At 44.8% G+C, this 23,248-nt stretch overlaps 2 protein-coding genes across 6 annotated transcripts in view; one reads left to right on the forward strand and one right to left on the reverse strand.

The window, feature by feature from the left end:
- LOC137429117 (uncharacterized) overlaps positions 1–17,582 on the reverse strand; it is a 232,344-nt gene extending 214,762 nt beyond the window's left edge. Inside the window, exons 1-3 of one of the 3 annotated variants that reach the window (XM_078779542.1) lie at positions 17,369–17,492; positions 13,189–13,275; positions 8,668–8,774 (exon numbers count right to left, since the gene is read on the reverse strand). In XM_078779542.1, the coding sequence (XP_078635668.1) occupies positions 8,668–8,763 (96 nt within the window). In that variant the 5' untranslated portion in view covers positions 8,764–8,774; positions 13,189–13,275; positions 17,369–17,492. Of the gene's footprint in view, positions 1–8,667; positions 8,775–13,188; positions 13,279–17,368 lie in introns of all 3 variants that reach the window. The other 2 variants (XM_078779543.1, XM_078779541.1) reach the window with 2 other exon arrangements.
- A 37-nt stretch (positions 17,583–17,619) lies between these two features.
- LOC137429533 (ras-related protein Ral-A) overlaps positions 17,620–23,248 on the forward strand; it is a 44,740-nt gene continuing 39,111 nt past the window's right edge. The window contains exons 1-2 of one of the 3 annotated variants that reach the window (XM_068119503.2): positions 17,620–17,752; positions 20,340–20,484. In XM_068119503.2, the coding sequence (XP_067975604.1) occupies positions 20,371–20,484 (114 nt within the window). In that variant the 5' untranslated portion in view covers positions 17,620–17,752; positions 20,340–20,370. Of the gene's footprint in view, positions 17,805–20,339; positions 20,485–23,248 lie in introns of all 3 variants that reach the window. The other 2 variants (XM_068119502.2, XM_068119504.2) reach the window with 2 other exon arrangements.

Raw genomic sequence — 23,248 nt, forward strand, 5'->3', positions numbered from 1 at the left:
GCTTCGCGGATCTCGTTTGTTTTGAACGTGTCCCAGATTTAAAAGCGAGACAACTGTTAAAATGCCATTTTGTGCGGCAATAAACTGCTTCAATCGGTTAAGGAAGGGTTGTGGAAAGACGTTTCACAGCTGTTTCAAAGACGTTTAATTCATATCGCACAAAATCGACAAAAATGGACACAAAAACACGATCGCACAAAAGGTGAAAAAACGCAATCGCTTTTCGCTCTGAATTACGTGCAAACGCGTGACGGAAATCACCATCGCCCAGCATCGAGTGCCAACCAAGATAGCTGCATCTCCACCTATGTGGTGTGAATGGCAATGGTCAATCTATATATTTTCCGTTCAGTGGTCTGGCAGCGAGGATGGAACATCACGTGATCGCTCTGAGCGAATCAGCGAGCTGCTCTGGCACCGGCTGAGATTCCGTGTATAATGTTCCTCGCTGAAATGCGCTGAGGTAAATATGAATAAAAAATATGGATCTTGTCAAATATTTTTAGGTAGCCCATGTCCTTCTCAAGCTCAATGGCCATGTCTATGCCAAATATCAAGCACGTGAGCCTCTCCAGGTTTAGGAGTCTATCGGTTACACACACACACACACACACACACACACACACACACACACACACACACACACACACACACACACACACACACAGTGTTTTATTTATGTAGATATATATTTATATATCTGTGCAGTGTCTGTCTTGTGTTGTCTTGTCGGGTGTTGTCACTGAACTACTCCCTCAAACTTTTGTGAAATTGTACTATTCCAACTTGACCCACGGCGGGAGTATGCGCTCTACTGAGTGGCGTTCTAGTTTTATTTGAGGTTCAAATTAACCGCGTCAAACGATGCCTGCAAGTCTGTACACGTGATAAATAATTAATCGTCCATAGTCGAAGACTCTTCTTCTTCACGCAATAACAACTTCCAGCTTCCAGACCGTACATCCAATCATCTTCAAATTTTGCACACTTGTTACTCTTCATGACTTCTGCTACAGTATGAAGTTTCACGTCGATCAATGAAGTGGTTCAAGAGATATAAATGTTTTTATTATTTGCGTTTAATTAACGACATCTACCAAACCACGTGACCTATCGCAAATTCCAAAAGGGCATTTTAGTAGACTGATATGCTGAACAGATTTGTGAAGTTTACCCTCGATTGGATCATAAATGAGGGAGGAGCTAGGTTTTAAATGTTTGTGCTTAAAAACGTCATAACTCTGAAACCATGTGATGCATGACGTCATGCTCGCTGACGTTTTTGTTCGTCATGGGTATGCGATTCTGCCTACAAAGTTTGGCCTCGATCTGTTCAGGCGTTTTGGAGAAAATTGGATTTTAGTGTTTTCCACTCAAAACAATATGGCGGCCGAACCACGTGACCTGTGACGTCATAATTACCATTAAAATATTCTGCAGACCGAGTCCCTCCTATGGTAAAAATTTGCTCTCAATCGGTCCAATTATTGCAGAGAAAATGGTTTTTAAAGAAAAACAGAAAAAGAATTCCCCAAAAAATTCCCAAAAGAACTTCCTGGATCCGGAATAATTTCCTGAGCTTCACCAAAAACTAATCAATTCTTCCTTATCCCAAGTGCAATCATCCCACCAACTTTCATCCAAATCCGTTCAGAACTTTTCCAGATATCTTGTTCACAAACACACGAACACACACACACACACACGGACGGACACCATCGAATGCATTACTCTCTTGCGGGAGTAAAGATATTCAATGATGTTCGAAACTTTGTGCAGGAAGCCATGTGGCCCATCAGGTCTCTGGTGACAGATACAAAGATATTATTACCTTTGTGGGGGTAGATGATGAAATACCCTAGTCCAGATAGGACTGGATAGGGTTTGCATGGACCGTGGACGAGTAAGAGACATCTCGATGTATTAAGAAGGGAAACTGGAGCGTAAGTTGTTTACGTGTCTTCACACGAGGGGTGAAGCAATGGTAATTAGATAGGGGTTAAGATTATTTTCGCCCCCAGTATGTGATGGCCCTCTATGGTTTTTTCCCCCACGTTTTTACAAACTACAACGAGGCCGGCAATAAAAACATTTGTACAACAACAACAACAAGAACAGCACTCAGTAGAGAGCATACCTCCGCCTGGTTGGCTATATCACTCAATAAATTATACTAGCTGGATCGGGATCTTCACCAAAATTTAATCTATTCTTCCTTATCACACACCCAACCTGTCCAACAAGTTTCGTCCAAATCCATTCATAACTTTTTGAGATATCCAGCCATGCATCGTTTTTGGCCCTATCTTCCAATGGTGAAGAATCGCTTATAGATTAAATAATCCTCATATCCGAATCCATATTCAGATCTTCACCAAAATCGAATCGGCTTGTTCTTGTCAAACACACAACCTCTCCACCAAGTTTCGTCCAAATCCATGAACAACTTTTTGAGATATCTTGTTCACAGACAGGCAAACAGGGGTGAAAACATAACCTCCATCCATCCCCAGGGTGGTACAGGGGGGCGTGGAAGAGCAAAGCCGGCAGGCCACACCCCAAGCTTCGTCATTGGTCGTGAAGACACGGGGTGATTCGATGGGGCTCGGGATTGACCAGTGACGTCATCGAGAAGGTTCGAGAGGAAGGAAGAAGAAGAATCCCTCTCTCTCTCTCTCTCTCTCTCTCTCTCTCTCTCTCTCTCTCTCTCTCTCTCTCTCTCTCTCTCTCTCTCTCTCACAGCTGGTTCTTGCGTGAGCAGGAAGGGTGCAATATTGCTCTTGGGTTGTGTGGACTTTTGGCGCTTTGGAGGAGGAGGTTGTTGCAGCCGTCAAAGAGGAGCAATAAGGCGGCAGTTTGCGGGGCTCTTGGCGCTTCAGACGGAGAGAGAGCAAAAAGAGGGCCGTCTTCACAGCTCGGTCAACGGCTCTGTGCGCATCGCCGTTGTCGGCTGAGCGCCATATTGGGCACTCAGGCGCGGGAAGCGTTGGGAGCCACCACTGCCGACTGCACCAAACGATCTCGTTGGGACGCCAAAGCTGAGTGCCGGCCGACTAAATAGATTTGCTTTTATTTTATTTGTTCCCTTTGTGTATGTATTTCAGTCTGCATTAGTCTGGGATCCGAGACCTCAAAATTTGATTTTGAAGTGACACCCCTGCTATAAAATGTTTGACCCCTAGATCATGTCTGTGGGGGTGTTAGCCACCAGAAAAGTGACTTTAGCAAGGTAGTTTGGATTGCGCGAATTCTGTAGGGACGTTTTTTAACTTGGGGCGTCAACTGTAAAAAAGCAAGAAATTTAGGGGTAGGGGAAATTCAATTGACCATATATCCCATTATACAGGGGTGAGTGCAACAAATTACCACTCATTCTTTTTGTTATAAAGTTGGCTTTTATATGAAACATGATTCAACGTGATTGGACCATCCATGAGGTCAGCAGAGGTCAAAAGGTCACGGAAAGTGGGTTAAGCTAAAAGTTTAGCTCCTTTAGTAAATAAAATCACATTTTTCCTACTTCAAGCTCAATATAGCCAAACTTTTACACCCAAAATATGTTGTTTGTACCCCTCTGATGTTTTTGGGAAAGAAATGCCCCGACTGAACTTAACTTACTGGTATGTATGTCACTTTAGATTTGCATAACTTTTAAAAAATCACCAAAATCGGGCATTCACACTATATATTTGCACGGTACTCTTCAACATGTTTTAAAACGACAAGTCATACCACATACTGTCTGGAAAAGTGTCATTACCTCTATTTACTCATCATCATCACCGTCATCAGTCAGAAGCCGTCCACATTTTTCTCTGTCGCCATTGCAGGCACATGCAATGATGCATGGTACTCCAGCTTTCGCACAAGGGCAATTCCTCAGGCAGTTCGGTTTCTTCTTACATTTGCAGTACTTCAACTTCGCAGCAGAAGGCTTTGATGGCTTGCTCTTCATGTCAGGAATTAACCTGTCACCATCCACACTCCTGCCATACTCTTCAGGTGGAAGAAGCACTGGATTGCTGAGTGAAGCTTGCTTGTATAAGCTGATCTGACAAAGGCTCCTGAGAACGTGGAAGTCAAAAGCATCTTCTGTTGGAGGAAGGGAGCGCAGATCTAGTTTGCTAGATGCAAACAAGTGGGCGCGGAGCTTATCCAGGGATGAATACCCTGGCTTGCCGTAGAGATCACAAAAGAAGCTTAATGCTTCAGTTATCACCTGATCATGTGCAGAAGGTCCGGATTCATGTCGGATGAAATTGGACAACGCTGGCTGTTTGTCAACATGCTGGAGTGCGACTTTCACTGCTCTCTTCTTACCCCGTTTGAAAGGATAGCTCACCGAATCACAACCTGACAGAATGTAGGAGATGAGCAGTGTGTCTGTGAGTGCCAATACGTCCTTTCCAACTGCTTTGGCCAACTCATTCACCAAGTCATGGATGGGGAGGAACAGATCATCCTTTTCCACCCATAACTCAACAACGTTTGTCAACCGAGGGAAATGATACATTGACAAGACGATGATATCTGTATCTGTAGCCTGAATGACAACTACGCTGTTGTCACAGCTAGCAATGTGAGCAAAGATTCTGGTGTCCGCCTCCTCGTGGTTAGGGCAGTACAGCTCATCAACATTGGTATGTTCCGTCTGCGTCACACGAGTTGCCTGGGCGTTGACCCCAAGGACCAGGCAGAAGCCATCAGGCCAGGATGCCTCCTGGGACCAACATGAAGCAAGATACGACAGCAGATTGGTCTTGTGACAAGGGTTTGACAGGAATGTGTTCCAATCAGGGATTTTCATGATGTCCGTTGGAACAAACTCTGGCAAGTTGGTATTTGACTCCCGTCTCTGGCGTTCATCCCTTTAGACTCTTTAACCCAAAATCATATTGATCGCCCACGAAATGCACTTCAGTGCAATGTCTGGGTTTCATGTTCAAGAGTTTGTTCCTGTACCTTTCCTGAAGTTGGTCAAATGTACTCGAACCAAGTGTGTTGAACCGCTGGATGAATGCCATTGCATCGACTACATAAACTGCATCAGATGCAGAAGGAGGCAACTCTTTTAACGGTTCCCATGACTCGGCAACCTCTGCCTGTAGAGTGGATAGATAGTTGGATTTGCAACCTTTCCGCATGGAAAATCCATTCTTCTCTGGCTCAAACAACGAGGGAGGGAACTCAAGCCATTCGTAACTAAATGCCTCAGTCCGTGCCTCATCACTCAGGTCCTGTGCGAAACAAAGTTGCCCTTGTCACTGCACTCTCCTCTCTGATGACTTCTTTCACAGTGTCCATCTTTTTCTTACTTTTCTTCAGATGCGTGGCGAATGTTTCTATCTTTGGTTGGACAATCTTGTCTGCATTCGTCGTCGTGGCAGCATCCATTGCCTCCAAGCCTAGACGTTTGGCATCTACCAGGGTAGTTGCTGCAAGAATCTGACCTGTGGATATGTTCATTAGTTTATCTGTCGCAAGTGAAGGATCGAATGGGTTTTTCATCTTCTCTTCCACGGTCCGTTTGATCTGCAACACGGCTTCCATGTCGTCTTTCCTCAGCTTCTCGTGGTGGTCAGATTGCGGCGAGGCCATGTGTGCCATCTGTTTTACACTTTCAGAGACAGAGGTCATGAACGGTAGAGCCTTGATGTACTTTTCTCGTGCTGATTCAGACTGTGTTATACCCTTAAAGAGGCTTGTTTTGCCTTCCCTATTGTAGGTCTGTTCAAGGGCAAGGTCTGTCCACACACCATTAAAGTCTCCTGCAGTCTGGTGAACTGTGAATTTGCCAGCTGCAAACTCCTCGTGCACTTCTGGTGCTGTTTCTGGAAGCTTTTGCATCTCACTGAGATAGATCGGAAGGCAGGACATGTACTTACTATGGCCGGAAGCAATGGTATAGGGTAGCATATTCTGTACCTCTTGTAAGTGCTGTTGCCACAGCCCAGCTCTCAGCATGGATGTAACGCCTTAGGATAAGCCCTATGTCTATGTACATGCTCCAAAGATGGGCTGTCACTCCTAATCCCTTCTCAAAATCTCCCCAGAGCGACTCCAGTGACTCTAGGCAATTCATGACTTCCTTCATGAGTGCAGCAAATTCGTCCTTCTCTTTCCTGTCAAAGGCATTTCTAAGACTTTCAAGCAGAGACGAAAGCAAAGAAAGTGTCTCCTCATTCTTCTCGAACAACCGCCATTTCTCAAATGCCTCCGACTTCAGCATGAACAATGCCTCACTCAACCATGAATGATAACGGACCATCTTATAATCATCTTTTCCTGCCATGACTTTATTGGCTGTACCTCGACCACAGATATCACTAGAAACCAGAATGTCCTCTATGCCACTCTCCATTATGAAAAATCCAATAGATCCCAAGAAGTTCTGGGCAATATGGAATCCTCCAAGTCGAACAATAACATCTTTGTACTTTTCCAATTCCTTCCTAAACAACCCCTTTACTATGTCATATATCGCCTGGTCACAAGTCACCACCGTCTTAGCCTGACCCATCTTAAGACTCAAGGAGACAAAGTAGTCCAATGAGGTCTGGACTACATCTGCGTTGGTTGGGTTTTGTGGAAGCAATGGTCCACAACCAATCTTTGTTTTCTCTGCATGTTGCCCAGAACTGTATTCAAAGAAGCTGCTCCATGTCAGGCTACCAGTGTCCTTGTCGTTTTCACCCGTCATCAACTGTGTTGGATACATCCTCAGTAGGAACCAAACGATGTTCTTGTCAGCTAGAAAGCAGGCTTCCCCCTTGTCATCATGAGGAAGTTCAATATCACGTAATGACCTAGCCTGTCTTCTGTCCTTCAGTGTCAGTTTACTACTTACTGGAACGAATTTGTCTGGTTCACTGATAGTCAGTTTCCTGGTTTTCTTAAGGGGCACTGCCCCCACTACCTCCCCACTTCCTTCTCCCTCAAATGTGTACTGATAAATTATATTTGTTGTAGCATCAAAACTACCACCATCTTGTGTCTCTGAATGGAAGTTTAAGGCTGAAGATCGATGGTAATCATAAAGATCAGCAAGAGTGAAGCAAGTTGCTGAAACAAATGTAGCATAATAATCCCTAGCACCACACAAAAGATGAAAAGCATCAACCACCACAGTAAACCATCACTATTACGATCAATATAGGCCAGAAACAGTAGAGGGATGCAAGGAACATATTGTGACATATACATATGTGAATTATTTGATAAAGGAGCTAAATTTCCAGCTTAACCCACTTTCCGTGACCTTTTGACCTCTGCTGACCTCATGGATGGTCCAATCACGTTGAATCATGTTTCATATAAAAGCCACATTTATAACAAAAAGAATGAGTGGTAATTTGATGCACTCACCCCTGTATTATGGGATATATGGTCAATTGAATTTCCCCTATACCTACATTTCTTGCTTTTTTACAGTTGACGCCCCAAGTTAAGAAACGTCCTTACAGAATTCGCGCAATCCAAACTACCTTGCTAAAGTCACTTTTCTGGTGGATAACACCCCCACAGACATGATCTAGGGGTCAAACATTTTATAGCAGGGGTGTCACTTCAAAATCACTTTTTTACACATTTCCAGGCCTCGGATCCCAGACTACATGGAGGATCCTCACCATATGGAATTAGATTTACCTCACCGTTCATTTTTATTCATTGCTTTACTTTCATTAAATCATTATTGTGGCATCATTTTATTGGTTGCATCATGTTTCTTTGCACGTGGGTTTCGGGAATCAACCCCTGTGCTTCGTTCAGGTAAGCATCTTGCCGCCTTCCGTCCCGCGAGCACCATAAAAAATAATCACAAATAATTCGGCCGTTCGCCTCGGAAATTAACGAACGTCCGGCTATCCGTCCAAGGCTGGTGTTCATCGGCTATGGACGTGAAAATATTCAAGGATGTTAGAAACTTTACTGAAGGAAGCCATGTGCTCCATCAGGTCTCTGGCATGTGAGCACCACATTGATTCTATCACTTTAAATAATTAATTTAACTTGAGGAGAGGGGGAAGTAGAACATCTGTATCACCAGGGTGAGTATCATCAGTACTGTGAATAGGTTTGGATTATTTTCAATGATATTCACACTTTAGGGTAAATGCATCAAATTGTCAGTTATAAGTCATGTGTGTTTAGTATTGCAAATTATTAGCCTTTATAAATGCACATGAAACAAACCAATTCCATAAATAACAAGAAAGGGGTCATTTTATATGATCAGTCAAATACCTTGTGTGTCTGTACTTTGACTTCTTGAGTGCCATCAAAGGACTCTTATAGGAATATTTGCCTTCTTTAGTGCCATTACTATCACACTCCTGTATATGACTGAAGCACTCTTATAGGAATATTGGCACTTTGACTTCTTGAATGCCATCAAAGGACTCTTATAGGAATATTTGCCTTCTTGGGTGTCATTACTGTCACACTCCTGTATATGACTGAAGCACTCTTCACAAAAGAGAGAGGGGGAAAGGGCACAACTGAAGCACAAATGAGAGGGGGGAAAGGGGAGGACCACATTTAAAGGATTTTTTTTAGGAAGAGTCCTGATTAAACTTAAGCATATTTAACAATATCATCATTTGCCACTCTCACAAAATAAAGATTCAACCTTAGTATGACAACGAAGGAAAAAGTACAAATATTTACCAAGGATTGCCGAACGGTTTTCAGGGTGTCCGCCCAATGCTTAGGCTGATTGTGCTTCGCTCGTAGCTTTTCCATCAATGTATTCAACTGAGTCATTTTGATAGTTTCTGCATTCGTGACACACATGGGCACACAATAAGATTACCAACATCGTACAAATAAACGGAGAAAACTCAAAAGGTTAACGAAGCAAAATAACGTTATCACTACAAGGTCGATGATTTGATTAAACATTGATTAATGCTGAAGGATATTCAAATAAAATTAATCAAAATCACTTAAAATACAAGGAGAGTCAAAAGTTCATCAAATCAGATACTTTAAACAAACCACACAAGCGGCAAAGATGCAACATTCATTTTTCAAAAGGTATTCCTCAAAAACAACCTGCAAATTGTGGAATAAACGATGGATTCATCGTTATAACAAGAACGACTGCACTGTAGTCTCAACCTGTGACAAAATCAAGCAATGGCCGATTGGGAAACACGCATTCAATGAGCTATTAAAAGATGAACAGCGCCATTGGGAAACACACAATTAATGAGCTATTAAAAGATGAACAGCGTGATTGGGAAACACATTTTAACGCGCTATTAAAAGATGAACAGCGCCATTAGGAAACACATGTTTAATGCACTATTAAAAGATGAACAGCACCATTGGGAAACACACATTTAATGCGCTATTAAAAGATGAACAGCGCCATTGTGAAACACATGTTTAATGAGCTATTAAAAGATGAACAGCACCATTGGGAAACATGTTTAATGCGCTATTAAAAGATGAACAGCACAATTGGGAAACACATTTAATGCACTATTAAAAGATGAACAGCGCCATTGGGAAACACACATTTAATGCGGTATTAAAAGATGACAGCGCCATTGGGAAACACACGTTTAATGCGCTATTAAACGGTGAACAGCGCCATTGAGAAACACACATTTAATGCACTATTAAAAGATGAACAGCACCATTGGGAAACACACGTTTAATGTGCTATTAAAAGATGAACAGCGCCATTGGGAAACACACATTTAATGCGGTATTAAAAGATGGCAGCGCCATTGGGAAACGCACGTTTAATGCGCTATTAAAAATTTAACAGTGCCATTGGGAAACACACATTTAATGCGGTATTAAAAGATGAACAGCGCCTTTGGGAAACACATTTAATGCGCTATTAAAAGATGAACAGCGCCATTGGGAAATACACAATTAATGAGATATTAAAAGATGAACAGCGCCATTGGGAAAAACACAATTAAAGAGATATTAAAAGATGAACAGCGCCATTGGGAAAAACACAATTAAAGAGATATTAAAAGATGAACAGCGCCATTGGGAAACACATTTAATGCGATATTAAAAGATGAAGAGCGGAATTGGGAAACACACATTTAATGCACTATTAAAAGATGAACAGCGCCATAGGGAAACACATTTAATGTGATATATTTAAAGATGAACACCGCCATTGGGAAACACACATTTAATGCACTATTAAAAGATGAACAGCACCATTGGGAAACACACATTTAATGAGCTATTAAAGGATGAACACCACCATTGGGAAACACACATTTAATGCACTATTAAAAGATGAACAGCACCATTGGGAAACACACATTTAATGCGCTATTAAAAGATGAACAGTGCCATTGGGAAACACACATTTAATGCACTATTAAAAGAAGAACAGCGCCATTGGGAAACACATATTGAATGCGCTATTAAAAGATGAACAGCCCCATTGGGAAACACATTTAATGTGCCATTAAAAGATGCACAGTGCGATTGGGAAACACACATTTAATGCGCTATTAAAAGACGAACAGCGCCTTTGGGAAAAACACATTTGATGCGCTATTAAAAGATGAACTCTCCACCTCTCATCCACGTCACCCTCTGCCACGGTTACAGTGCATTCAGAAAGTATTCAGACCCCTTCACTTTTTTCACATTTTGTTATGTTGCAGCCTTATGCTGAAATCGTTTAAATTCATTTTTTCCCTCATCAATCTGCACTCAATACCCTATAATGACAAAGAGAAAACAGGATTTTAGAAAGTTTTGCAAATTTATTAAAAAGAAAAAACTGAAATATCACATTGACATAAGTATTCAGACCCTTTTCTGTGACACTTGAAATTTAGCTCAGGTGTCGCCCATTTCTCTTGATCATCTTTGAGATGTTTCTACACCTTGATTGGATCCACCTGTGGTAAATTCAACTGATTGGACATGATTTGGAAAGGCACACACCTGTCTATATAAGGTCTCACAGCTGACAATGCATATCAGAGCAAAAGCCAAGCCATGAGGTTAAAGGAACTGCCTGCAGTGCTCAGAGACAGGATTGTGTCGAGGCACAGATCTGGGGAAGCCTACAAAAAAAATTCTGCTGCAATGAAGGTTCCCAAGAGCACAGTGGCCTCCATAATTCTTAAATGGAAGAAGTTTGGAACAACCAGGACTCTTCCAAGAGCTGGCTGCCCGGCCAGACTGAGCAATCGGAGGAGAAGGGCCTTGGTAAGAGAGGTGACCAAAAACCCGATGGTCTCTCTGGCTGAGCTCCACAGATCCTGTGCAGAGATGGGAGAAACTTCCAGAAAGACAACCATCACTGCAACACTCCACCGATTTGGCCTTTATGGCAGAGTGGCCAGACGGAAGCCTCTCGTCAGTGAAAGACACATGAAAGCCCACAGAATCTTGTTTTTCACAGTCTGAGAGTCCTTTCGGTGCTTTTTTGCGGACTTCCTCTCTGGTCGTAGTCAACGTGTGGCCCTGAATGGATTTCTCTCATCGCCCCTTCCTGTTCTGGCTGGAGTTCCCCAAGGCAGTGTTCTGGGCCCTGTGCTTTTTCTGGTCTTCATCAATGATCTCTCTGACTCTCTTGAAAATCCTATCTATCTCTTTGCTGACGACTCTACTCTCTGTCGCTCCATTCCTCATCCCTCAGATCGGCAGTCTGCAGCCTCCTCACTCTCTGCAGACCTGGAAAAAATCACAGACTGGGCAAACAAGTGGAACATGTCTTTCAATCCTGACAAATCTCACACTCTTACTATGTCTCTCTGAAAAGACCGACTGGAAAACCCTCCCATCTACTTTCTCAACAATCCTCTCCAAGAAGTTCTGTCGCTCAAGCTTTTGGGTCTCACTATCTGCCATGATCTTTCTTGGGAAAACCACATTTCCAAGCTGGCCTCCAAAGCCAGTCGCCGACTGGGCATCCTCCGTCGTGCGAAGTCCTTCCTTGGCACACCTGAGCTCCTCACCACATACAAGGCTTTCATCTGCAGCGCAATGGAATACTGTTCCCCCCTCTGGGCCGGTGCTCCTGCCTCACCCCTAGCTCGGCTTCACGCTGTTGAAGCCAAAGCTTTCAGAATCATTGGAATCTCCTGCGATGAAGTTAACTCCGAGGGCCTTTCACTCACTCACCGCAGGCAGGTTGGTGGTCTTTCTGTATTCTACCGACTCCTCTCCGGCCTTGCTCCCCCAGCTCTCTCTGTGCTCTGTCCCCCAAATATTCCTGCAGGTCGCACAAGATCTGTCAGCAACCCTCTTATGGTTAAACTGCCAAAATCTAGGCTCTCTGCTCACCTTCACTCTTTCATTACCCTTGTTCCCCACCTTTGGAACAAACTCCCCCACTCCCTTCAATCCCACTCCTCCCTCCAGGTCTTTATAAAACAGCTGTTCACCATATGTTTTATCCCTGTCCCACCTCCCCCCAAGCCCTCTCCCTCCCACAGATCTCTCGATGTCCCTGCTCTCAAATGTTGTGTTTGTGTCCTTCCCCCTCTCTACCCCTCTTGTCTACCGCTCCCCTTATTTTGTGGTTTTTGTGTCGGTTTCACCTTTTGTGTGATCAATGTTCGCTCTTTCACGAGCCTCGATCTTGTATACAAAAAACCCCCCCAAAAAACCATAAACCATAAAAAACCATTCCCAGAACCCACTCACCAAGGAAGAGTTGGAGGCCATTACAAAGGTTTCCAAGGAGTAGGAGGGGGAGGCGGGCAGTGATGAGGAAGAGGTACTGAGGTCCAAACTAACAGTCCAGTCCCTGGGTGAGGTGCTGTAGGACATGTGGGTGATTGCCCAAAGGGTGCAACACGCTGACCCAGTCATGGATCAGTACCTCAAGTTCAAGAAGGGCTTGGACGATGTGCTGCTCCCCTACAAAGAGCTACATCAAAACCTGCGGCAATCTGCTAGGCACCCACCATTACCCATTTCTTCCGCCCTGCTCCCTCTACCTCAAGCCCATCAGCACCCTCTCCTGTCTCTGCCGCCACCCTCTGAGCGTTCTCACTTGCTCCCTCTCCTGCCTCTCCTTTCGTGCATGACTTTCCAGCACCATCATTTGGGTCACCCTCAAAGTTCGAGGAATTCATGGGATTTTAATTCATAATCATAATCACCATCATTTGAAAAGTTGCGTGTGTTTGTGAAATCAAAAATTTTAAATGGTAAATTATGTTGTTGTGTTTTTTTTCATTTCACCTGCAACGAAGTTCAGGGGAGGTTATGCGATGGCGCGTTGTCAGTCCGTCCGTCAGTTCGTAAACACTTGCAACTTCTTCTCCGAAACTGCTGAAGGGATTGTGACCAAGCTTGGAACAAATTATATTTCTTGTGTTGTGACTAAAGTTTGTTCAGGGCATTAAAAAAAATCAGGGTCTAAAGGGGGTTTACCGGGGTCAAAGTGGATCCAGGTTTGACCCCCAAAAATAGGAATTTGCTTTTCCCTCTGAAACTACACACACGATTTCGATGAAACTTGACCACAACCTTCACCACCCGTGATGTACCAAAGTTTGTTGACGGCATTTAAAAAAAAATCTGCCCCTTTAGGGGTCTACGGGGGAGGGAGTGGGGTTTCCTCCCAAACTGAGGAGGGAAGTCACTCATACAAAAAAATAATAATCAAGAAACAATCCTGAGTTTCCAACTTATTGCTAAATTGATAGCTCAGATGGATGCACATAATATGCACCCATAATATAAACCACCGTGCCAATGAAAAAATATATGGGATAAAAAGTTTCTCCAAACTGGCCCTATTTCTTGATGATTCTTTTTTTTGTATTAGTGACTGTCCCTATTCACCCGTAAAACGGGGTGAATAGGGACAGCCATAAAAATCCTATTTATTCCTATTTAACCCATATATGGGGTTAATAGGGACTATAAGTTGCTTTTAAAAAAAACAAGAGAACACTTTCAACCACAAATCAGTGGTTATCAATTTTCAGCGAAAAAAGTTTCCGAACCTTTTTTCAGTTTGTGTCCCTATGCACCCCATTTCACGGTACTTAGATAATTAGCTAACTGGTATCCCCACACAGGCTAACTGGTATCCCCACCCAGGACCCAGGCTAACTGGTATCCCCACCCAGGCTAACTGGTATCCCCACCCAGGCTAACTGGTATCCCCACACAGGCTAACTGGTATCCCCACCCAGGACCCAGGCTAACTGGTATCCCCACACTGGCTAACTGGTATCCCCACCCAGGCGAACTCGTATTCCCACACAGGCTAACTGGTATCCCCACCCAGGACCCACGCTAACTGGTATCCCCACCCAGGCTAACTGGTATCCCCACCCAAGCTAACTGGTATCCCCACCCAGGCTAACTGGTATCCCCACCCAGGCTAACTGGTATCCCCACCCAGGCGAACTCGTATTCCCACACAGGCTAACTGGTATCCCCACACAGGCTAACTGGTATCCCCACCCAGGACCCACGCTAACTGGTATCCCCACCCAGGACCCAGGCTAACTGGTATCCCCACCCAGGCTAACTGGTATCCCCACCCAAGCTAACTGGTATCCCCACCCAGGCTAACTGGTATCCCCACCCAGGCTAACTGGTATCCCCACCCAGGCGAACTCGTATTCCCACACAGGCTAACTGGTATCCCCACACAGGCTAACTGGTATCCCCACCCAGGACCCACGCTAACTGGTATCCCCACCCAGGACCCAGGCTAACTGGTATCCCCACCCAGGCTAACTGGTATCCCCACCCAGGCGAACTCGTATCCCCACACAGGCTAACTGGTATCCCCACACAGGCTAACTGGTATCCCCACACAGGCTAACTGGTATCCCCACACAGGCTAACTGGTATCCCCACACAGGCTAACTGGTATCCCCACACTGGCTAACTGGTATCCCCACAACTGGCTAACTGGTATCCCCACACTGGCTAACTGGTATCCCCACACTGGCTAACTGGTATCCCCACACTGGCTAACTGGTATCCCCACACTGGCTAACTGGTATCCCCACACTGGCTAACTGGTATCCCCACACAGGCTAACTGGTATCCCCAAACAAGCTAACTGGTATCCCCACACAACCCAACTGGTATCCCCACACAGGCTAACTGGTATCCCCACACAGGCTAACTGGTATCCCCACACAGGCTAACTGGTATCCCTACACAGGCTAACTGGTATCCCCACACAAGCTAACTGGTATCCCCACACAGGCTAACTGGTATCCCCACACAGGCTAACTGGTATCCCCACACAGGCTAACTTGTATCCCCACACAGGCTAACTTGTATCCCCACACAGGCTAACTTGTATCCCCACACAGGCTAACTTGTATCCCCACACAGGCTAACTGGTATCCCCACACAGGCTAACTGGTATCCCCACACAGGCTAACTGGTATCCCCACACAGGCTAACTGGTATCCCCACACAGGCTAACTGGTATCCCCACACAGGCTAACTGGTATCCCCACACAGGCTAACTGGTATCCCCACACAGGCTAACTGGTATCCCCACACAGGCTAACTGGTATCCCCACACAAGCTAACTGGTATCCCCACACAAGCTAACTGGTATCCCCACACAAGCTAACTGGTATCCCCACACAAGCTAACTGGTATCCCCACACAAGCCAACTGGTATCCCCACACAAGCTAACTGGTATCCCCACACAAGCTAACTGGTATCCCCACACAGGCTAACTGGTATCCCCACACAGGCTAACTGGTATCCCCAAACACACTAACTGGTATCCCCACACAGGCTAACTGGTATCCCCAAACAGGCTAACTGGTATCCCCACACAGGCTAACTGGTATACCCACACAGGCTAACTGGTATCCCCACACAGGCTAACTGGTATCCCCACACAGGCTAACTGGTATCCCCACACAGGCTAACTGGTATCTCCACACAGGCTAACTGGTATCCCCACACAGGCTAACTGGTAACCCCACACAAGCTAACTGGTATCCCCACACTGGCTAACTGGTATCCCCACACAGGCTAACTGGTATCCCCACAGGCTAACTGGTATCTCCACACAGGCTAACTGGTATCCCCATACAGGCTAACTGGTATCCCCACACAGGCTAACTGGTATCCCCACACAGGTTAACTGGTATCCCCACACAGGTTAACTGGTATCCCCACACACGTTAACTGGTATCCCCACACACGTTAACTGGTATCCCCACACAAGCTAACTGGTATCCCCACACACGTTAACTGGTATCCCCACACACGTTAACTGGTATCCCCACACACGTTAACTGGTATCCCCACACAAGCTAACTGGTATCCCCACACACGTTAACTGGTATCCCCACACACGTTAACAGGTATCCCCACACACGTTAACTGGTATCCCCACACAAGCTAACTGGTATCCCCACACACGTTAACTGGTATCCCCACACAGGCTAACTGGTATCCCCACACAAGCTAACTGGTATCCCCACACAGGCTAACTGGTATCCCCACACAAGCTAACTGGTATCCCCACACAGGCTAACTGGTATCTCAACACACGTTAACTGGTATCCCCACCCAGGCTAACTGGTATCCCCACACAGGCTAACTGGTATCCCCACACAGGCTAACTGGTATCCCCACACAGGCTAACTGGTATCCCCACCCAGGCTAACTGGTATCCCCACACAGGCTAACTGGTATCCCCACCCAGGCTAACTGGTATCCCCACACAGGCTAACTGGTATCCCCACACAGGCTAACTGGTATCCCCACACAGGCTAACTGGTATCCCCACACAGGCTAACTGGTATCCCCACACACGTTAACTGGTATCTCAACACACGTTAACTGGTATCCCCACCCAGGCTAACTGGTATCCCCACACAGGCTAACTGGTATCCCCACACAGGCTAACTGGTATCCCCACACAGGCTAACTGGTATCCCCACACAGGCTAACTCGTATCCCCACACAGGCTAACTGGTATCCCCACACACGTTAACTGGTATCTCAACACACGTTAACTGGTATCCCCACCCAGGCTAACTGGTATCCCCACACAGGCTAACTGGTATCCCCACACAGGCTAACTGGTATCCCCACACAGGCTAACTGGTATCCCCACACAGGCTAACTCGTATCCCCACACAGGCTAACTCGTATCCCCACACAGGCTAACTGGTATCCCCACACACGTTAACTGGTATCTCAACACACGTTAACTGGTATCCCCACCCAGGCTAACTGGTATCCCCACACAGGCTAACTGGTATCCCCACACAGCTAAACCCGGCTACGCCGCTGTGAGACTATCGTTCTTGGTTTCGGAAGAGGAGGATATATAGGAAGAGGAAGAAGAACACACAATGCTACCTTCAAAATCCGAATGTTTTCTCGTTTGATAAATATTTCTTTGCAGTTTACCTGCTGCTGTTGCAATGTCTACGATTCGATCTCCGGTTCCAGCCGCCATGTCGTGTTTGACGCCGACCTTCGTTTCACAATCAAAACTCGCCTTCCGGGCGGTTCGTGTTAACAACAGTTTATAATCGACAGAAGCCAAGGTTTCTTTCAATGTTCACTCTTTAAACGCTTTTAAAATGTATTTTTAAAAAGGAAGTTTATGCTCGTGTTTTTTGTAAATGGTAAATTGTTTTTATTTTATATGACTTCAGGGCAGAAGATTTCCCGAAAACGGACGTTTATCGCACGAACGCATCGGTTATTGCATCACAATCTGCCTGGAGGGCAGAAATATTTGTGAAAACTCGTCCGTTTGTGCCCCAGTGTTCAATGTTCATTGCTGAGGTACAAATGTCCTGTCATCAGACGCTTCTGGATGGTTGGTGTCAGGGCTGATGTTAGTTGTGGTGATTCATTAGTGTTGGTGTTAGTTGTGGTGATGCGTTCGTGTTGGTGTTAGTTGTGGTGATGCATTCGCCATTTAACTTTAAGGGTTGGTGTTAGTTGTAGTTATTTGTTCGGGTTGGTGTTAGTTGTGGTTATTTGTTCGGGTTGGTGTTAGTTGTGGTGATGCATTTGGGTTGGTGTTAGTTGTGGTGATGTGTTCGGGTTGGTGTTAGTTGTGGTTATTTGTTCGGGTTGGTGTTAGTTGTGGTGATGTGTTCAGGTTGGTGTTGGTTGTGGTGATTCATAAGGGTTGGTGTTAGTTGTGCTTGTGGTGATGCGTTCGGGTTGGTGTTAGTTGTGGTGATGCATTAGGGTTGGTGTTAGTTGTGGTTATTTGTTCGGGTTGGTGTTAGTTGTGGTGATGCATTCGGGTTGGTGTTAGTTGTGGTGATGCGTTCGGGTTGGTGTTTGTTGTGGTTATATGTTCTGGTTGGTGTTAGTTGTGGTGATGCATTCGGGTTGGTGTTAGTTGTGGTGATGCGTTCGGGTTGGTGTTTGTTGTGGTGATGCATTAGGGTTGGTGTTAGTTGTGGTTATATGTTCTGGTTGGTGTTAGTTGTGCTGATGCATTCGGGTTGGTGTTAGTTGTCGTGATTCATAAGGGTTGGTGTTAGTTGTGGTGATGCGTTCAGGTTGGTGTTAGTTGTGATGCATTAGGGTTGGTGTTAGTTGTGGTTATTTGTTCGTGTTGGTGTTAGTTGTGGTGATATGTTCGGGTTGGTGTTAGTTGTGGTGATGCATTCAGGTTGGTGTTAGTTGTGGTGATGTGTTCGGGTTGGTGTTAGTTGTGGTGATGCGTTCGGGTTGGTGTTAGTTATGGTGATGCATTAGGGTTGGTGTTAGTTGTGGTGATGCGTTCAGGTTGGTGTTAGTTGTGGTGATGCATTAGGGTTGGTGTTAGTTGTGGTTATTTGTTCGGGTTGGTGTTAATTGTGGTGATATGTTCGGGTTGGTGTTAGTTGTGGTGATGCGTTCGGGTTGGTGTTAGTTTTGGTGATGCATTAGGGTTTGTGTTAGTTGTGGTGATGTGTTTGGGTTGGTGTTAGTTGTGGTGATGTGTTTGGGTTGGTGTTAGTTGTGGTGATGTGTTTGGGTTGGTGTTAGTTGTGGTGATTCATTGGTGTTGATGTTAGTTGTGGTGATTCATTGGTGTTGATGTTAGTTGTGGTGATTCATTGGTGTTGGTGTTAGTTGTTGTGATATGTTCGGGTTGGTGTTAGTTGTGGTGATGCGTTCGGGTTGGTGTTTGTTGTGGTGATGCATTAGGGTTGGTGTTAGTTGTAGTTATTTGTTCGGGTTTGTGTTAGTTGTGGTTATTTGTTCGGGTTGGTGTTAGTTGTCGTGATTCATAAGGGTTGGTGTTAGTTGTGGTGATGCATTAGGGTTGGTGTTAGTTGTGGTTATTTGTTCGGGTTGGTGTTAGTTGTGGTGATATGTTCGGGTTGGTGTTTGTTGTGGTGATGCATTTAGGTTGGTGTTAGTTGTGGTGATGTGTTCGGGTGGTGTTAGTTGTGGTGATGCGTTCGGGTTGGTGTTAGTTGTGGTTATGCATTAGGGTTGGTGTTAGTTTTGGTGATGCATTTGGGTTGGTGTTAGTTGTGGTAATTTGTTCGGGTTGGTGTTAGTTGTGGTGATGTGTTTGGGTTGTTGTTTGTTGTGGTGATGTGTTCGGCTTGGTGTTAGTTGTGGTGATGCGTTTTGGTTGGTGTTAGTTGTGGTGATGTGTTTGGGTTGGTGTTAGTTGTGGTGATGTGTTTGCGTTGGTGTTAGTTGTGGTGATTCATTGGTGTTGGTGTTAGTTGTGGTGATTCATTGGTGTTGGTGTTAGTTGTGGTGATTCATTAGTGTTGGTGTTAGTTGTAGTGATTCATTAGGGTTGGTGTGAGTTGTGGTGATTCATTATGGTTGGTGTTAGTTGTGGTGATGTGTTCAGGTTTGGTGTTAGTTGTGGTGATGTGTTCAGGTTGGTGTTATTTGTGGTGATTCGTTTGGGTTGGTGTTGCGGTGATTTGTTCGGGTTGGTGTTGTGGTGATTTGTTCGGGTTGGTGTTGTGGTGATTCATTCGGGTTGGTGTTAGTTGTGGTGATTCATTCGGGTTGGTGTTAGTTGTGGTGATTCATTCGGGTTGGTGTTAGTTGTGGCGATTTGTTTGGGTTGGTGTTGTGGTGATTTGTTCGGGTTGGTGTTGTGGTGATTTGTTCGGGTTGGTGTTGTGGTGATTTGTTTGGGTTGGTGTTGTGGTGATTTGTTTGGGTTGGTGTTGTGGTGATTTGTTCGGGTTGGTGTTGTGGTGATTCATTGGGGTTGGTGTTAGTTGTGGCGATTTGTTTGGGTTGGTGTTGGTTGTGGTGATTTATTCGGGTTTATGGTAGTTGTGGTGAATTATTTGAGTTGATTCTTGACTACACTTTAAATATCATGATTAATAACAATTTATTTTCATATTGAGTGCTTGTTTATAACGTAAAGTGGTGTTTTTCTCAGGCTCGAGCAGCTTGATGTGAGCACCACCATAATGGCAGCGAACAAAGGCAAAGGGCAAAGCTCTCTCGCCCTTCACAAGGTTATTATGGTTGGAAGTGGTGGTGTGGGAAAGTCTGCCCTTACTCTGCAGTTCATGTATGATGAGGTATGCACACTTGTCCCTTCATATGCAACTGTAACGGCACTCGTTAGAGCTCATGTCATCGCCAGTCAAAGCAGTTTTCGTTTTGTATCCCACTGATGGACCATATCTGGTTCCGGACCTGAACCAAAATCGATTCAGCTTGTTCTTGTCACCTACCCAACTCATCCACTTAATTTTGTCATAACTCGTCCACAACGTTTTGAAATATCATGAGCGATAATTTTATTTCGTTTTTGTCCCTCTTTCAATAATGAAGAATGTAACCCCCGCTCTAGCAGGGAAAATTGCCTTAAAATGCCTGTTGTTGTTGTTGTTGTTGTTGTTGTTGTTGTTGTTGTTGTTGTTGTTTCAATAATGAAGAATCACTTTTTAAATTTTTTTAATTCTCATATCCAGATCCAGATCTTCACCAAAATGGAATCAATTTGGCCTTGTCACACAACCAACCTGTCTACCGAATCTCATGCGAATCTGTCCATACTTTTTTCGATATAATGCTCACAAACAAACAAATACACAGGGGTGAAAACGTTACCTCCATCCATCCACCATTGGTGGCAGAGATAATAACTTTTATTGAGGCAGAATTTCATATAGGACATTTCATATAACTAGGGAGATACCCGTGCTATGCACGGGTGGGAGGCCAGAAGCAAACAGGCAATGCAGATACGGTGAATGCGAAAGCATGAAACCAATAAATTCCACATTCCTGTAGCACCTTCAGTCGCATGTCAGACATGGACAGCAAGTTCGTGAAGGACTTCCATGAAAAACGTACCCGTTCACAAACAAACGGGTACGTTCACGTATAGAAACATCGATCGTGGGACCGTGGCGAATCTGCATATGGCGATCCGCGAAGTTCACGTTCAGAAAGTAGAAACCATCATGGCATGTCGTCATTCACTTGAACTCGATATCTCTTTTTTTTCATTCCAAACAACATAACTCTAATTAATCGCAAAATAAACTTTTAACAACATTGTTAATGTTTCCTTCATTGTAAAAACTACTAAATGAACAGTTAAAAGGATTTTGAGGCGATAGGTGTTACGGCCTTGGCAAGATCGATGGAGACAGCGATCTGTTGGCTTATACACCGCCCAAATAGCTATGTGGAATTCTCTCATGTAGACATTAAACTCACGTCGTTTGAACTTTGGCAGATTATTTACTGTCATTATTTATTTATTTGGCAGGTCATTATTTGGCAGGTCATTATTTACTTTTAATTATGTTTAAATACAAATGATGTTTAATGATGTTTATATTGGTTTTGGGTCGTCCTTTCCACATATCTCGTGGGATTGTAAGTTGGAGAGACGGCCGTGATGGCGGCGAGGGGTTGGAATTTTCTCAAGCAGGGATTCAACCCGTGTCCTTATAAAAGGTCTTTGTTCGAGGTCACCGAGTCCGATCAGTGCAGCCGTGCAGCGATCGGTGCAGCCGTTTGTGCGGCACCCGGGAAAACAACATCGTCACAATGAAAACATCGTCACAATGAACGTTATCCGAACGCGAATGTTATGCGGGAGTCCAAACCTGAGAATGCTGGAGCCTAAAGCTGAAATTGGGAAAACTAAATAGCCTATTTTATTCCTGGAGATCCCAGGATTATCCACCCAAAATATCGTTACGATCGGTTCAGCAGTTTTTACGGTACCTTCGAACGGACGAACAGACAGACAGACGGACGGACATTTGGGGAATTATAGTAAGACTAGTGGGGTCGCCCGTGGGAATCCCACGGGTATGGTGTGTGACATTTGGACATCTTGATTTAGATGCTGCACATTAAATTTTACAAAATGGTTAAAATGGTGTAATGAACACAACTTATTTATTTCACATAATATGTGACCCCCTCACTCCTCTCCACCCTCACGCCTCTCCAATACCACTCCTCCTCACACTCCTCTCCAATACCTCCTCACACACCTTTCCAATACCTCCTCACACTCCTCTCCAATACCTCTTCACACTCCTCTCCAATACCTCCTCGCACTCCTCTCCAATACCTCCTCGTACTCCTCTCCAAACCCTCCTCATACTTCTCTCCAATACCTCCTCACACTCCTCTCCAACTCCTCACACTCCTCGCCAACCCCTCACACTCCTCGCCAACTCCTCACACGCCTCGCCAACCCCTCAAACTCCTCACCAATCCCTCGCACTCCTCTCAAATCCCTCACACTCCTCTCAAATCCCTCACACTCCTCTCCAATCCCTCACACTCCTCTCCAATCCCTCGCACTCCTCTCCAATCCCTCGCACTCCTCTCCAATCCCTCGCACTCCTCTCTAATCCCTCACACTCCTCTCCAATCCCTCACACTCCTCTCCAATCCCGCACACTCCTCTCCAATCCCGCACACTCCTCTCCAATCCCGCACACTCCTCTCCAATCCCGCACACTCCTGTCCAATCCCGCACACTCCTCTCCAATCCCGCACACTCCTCTCCAATCCCGCACACTCCTCTACAACCCCTCGCACTCCTCGCCAACCCCTATTGCCAAACCTATTTAAAGTGTATGCGCACATAACTAATAAAAAAAAAACAAAGACATATCTCTCGGTAATTTCCTGAAACATATTTTACTTGCGGATAATAATGTTGAATGAAATAAGAAAGAACGAAGATATACATGTCGTTTTTGTGCCGACTCTCATAAAAGGTAAAAGTAATATATCTTAACGAAAAGAAAAAGCGAATTTTTAATATATGTCGACATTTTTCCCGAATGTTATTTTAGGCGGTGT

Source organism: Myxine glutinosa, chromosome 6 (assembly GCF_964187855.1).
Source record: "Myxine glutinosa chromosome 6, kmMyxGlut1.1, whole genome shotgun sequence".
Lineage (NCBI taxonomy): Eukaryota > Metazoa > Chordata > Myxini > Myxiniformes > Myxinidae > Myxine > Myxine glutinosa.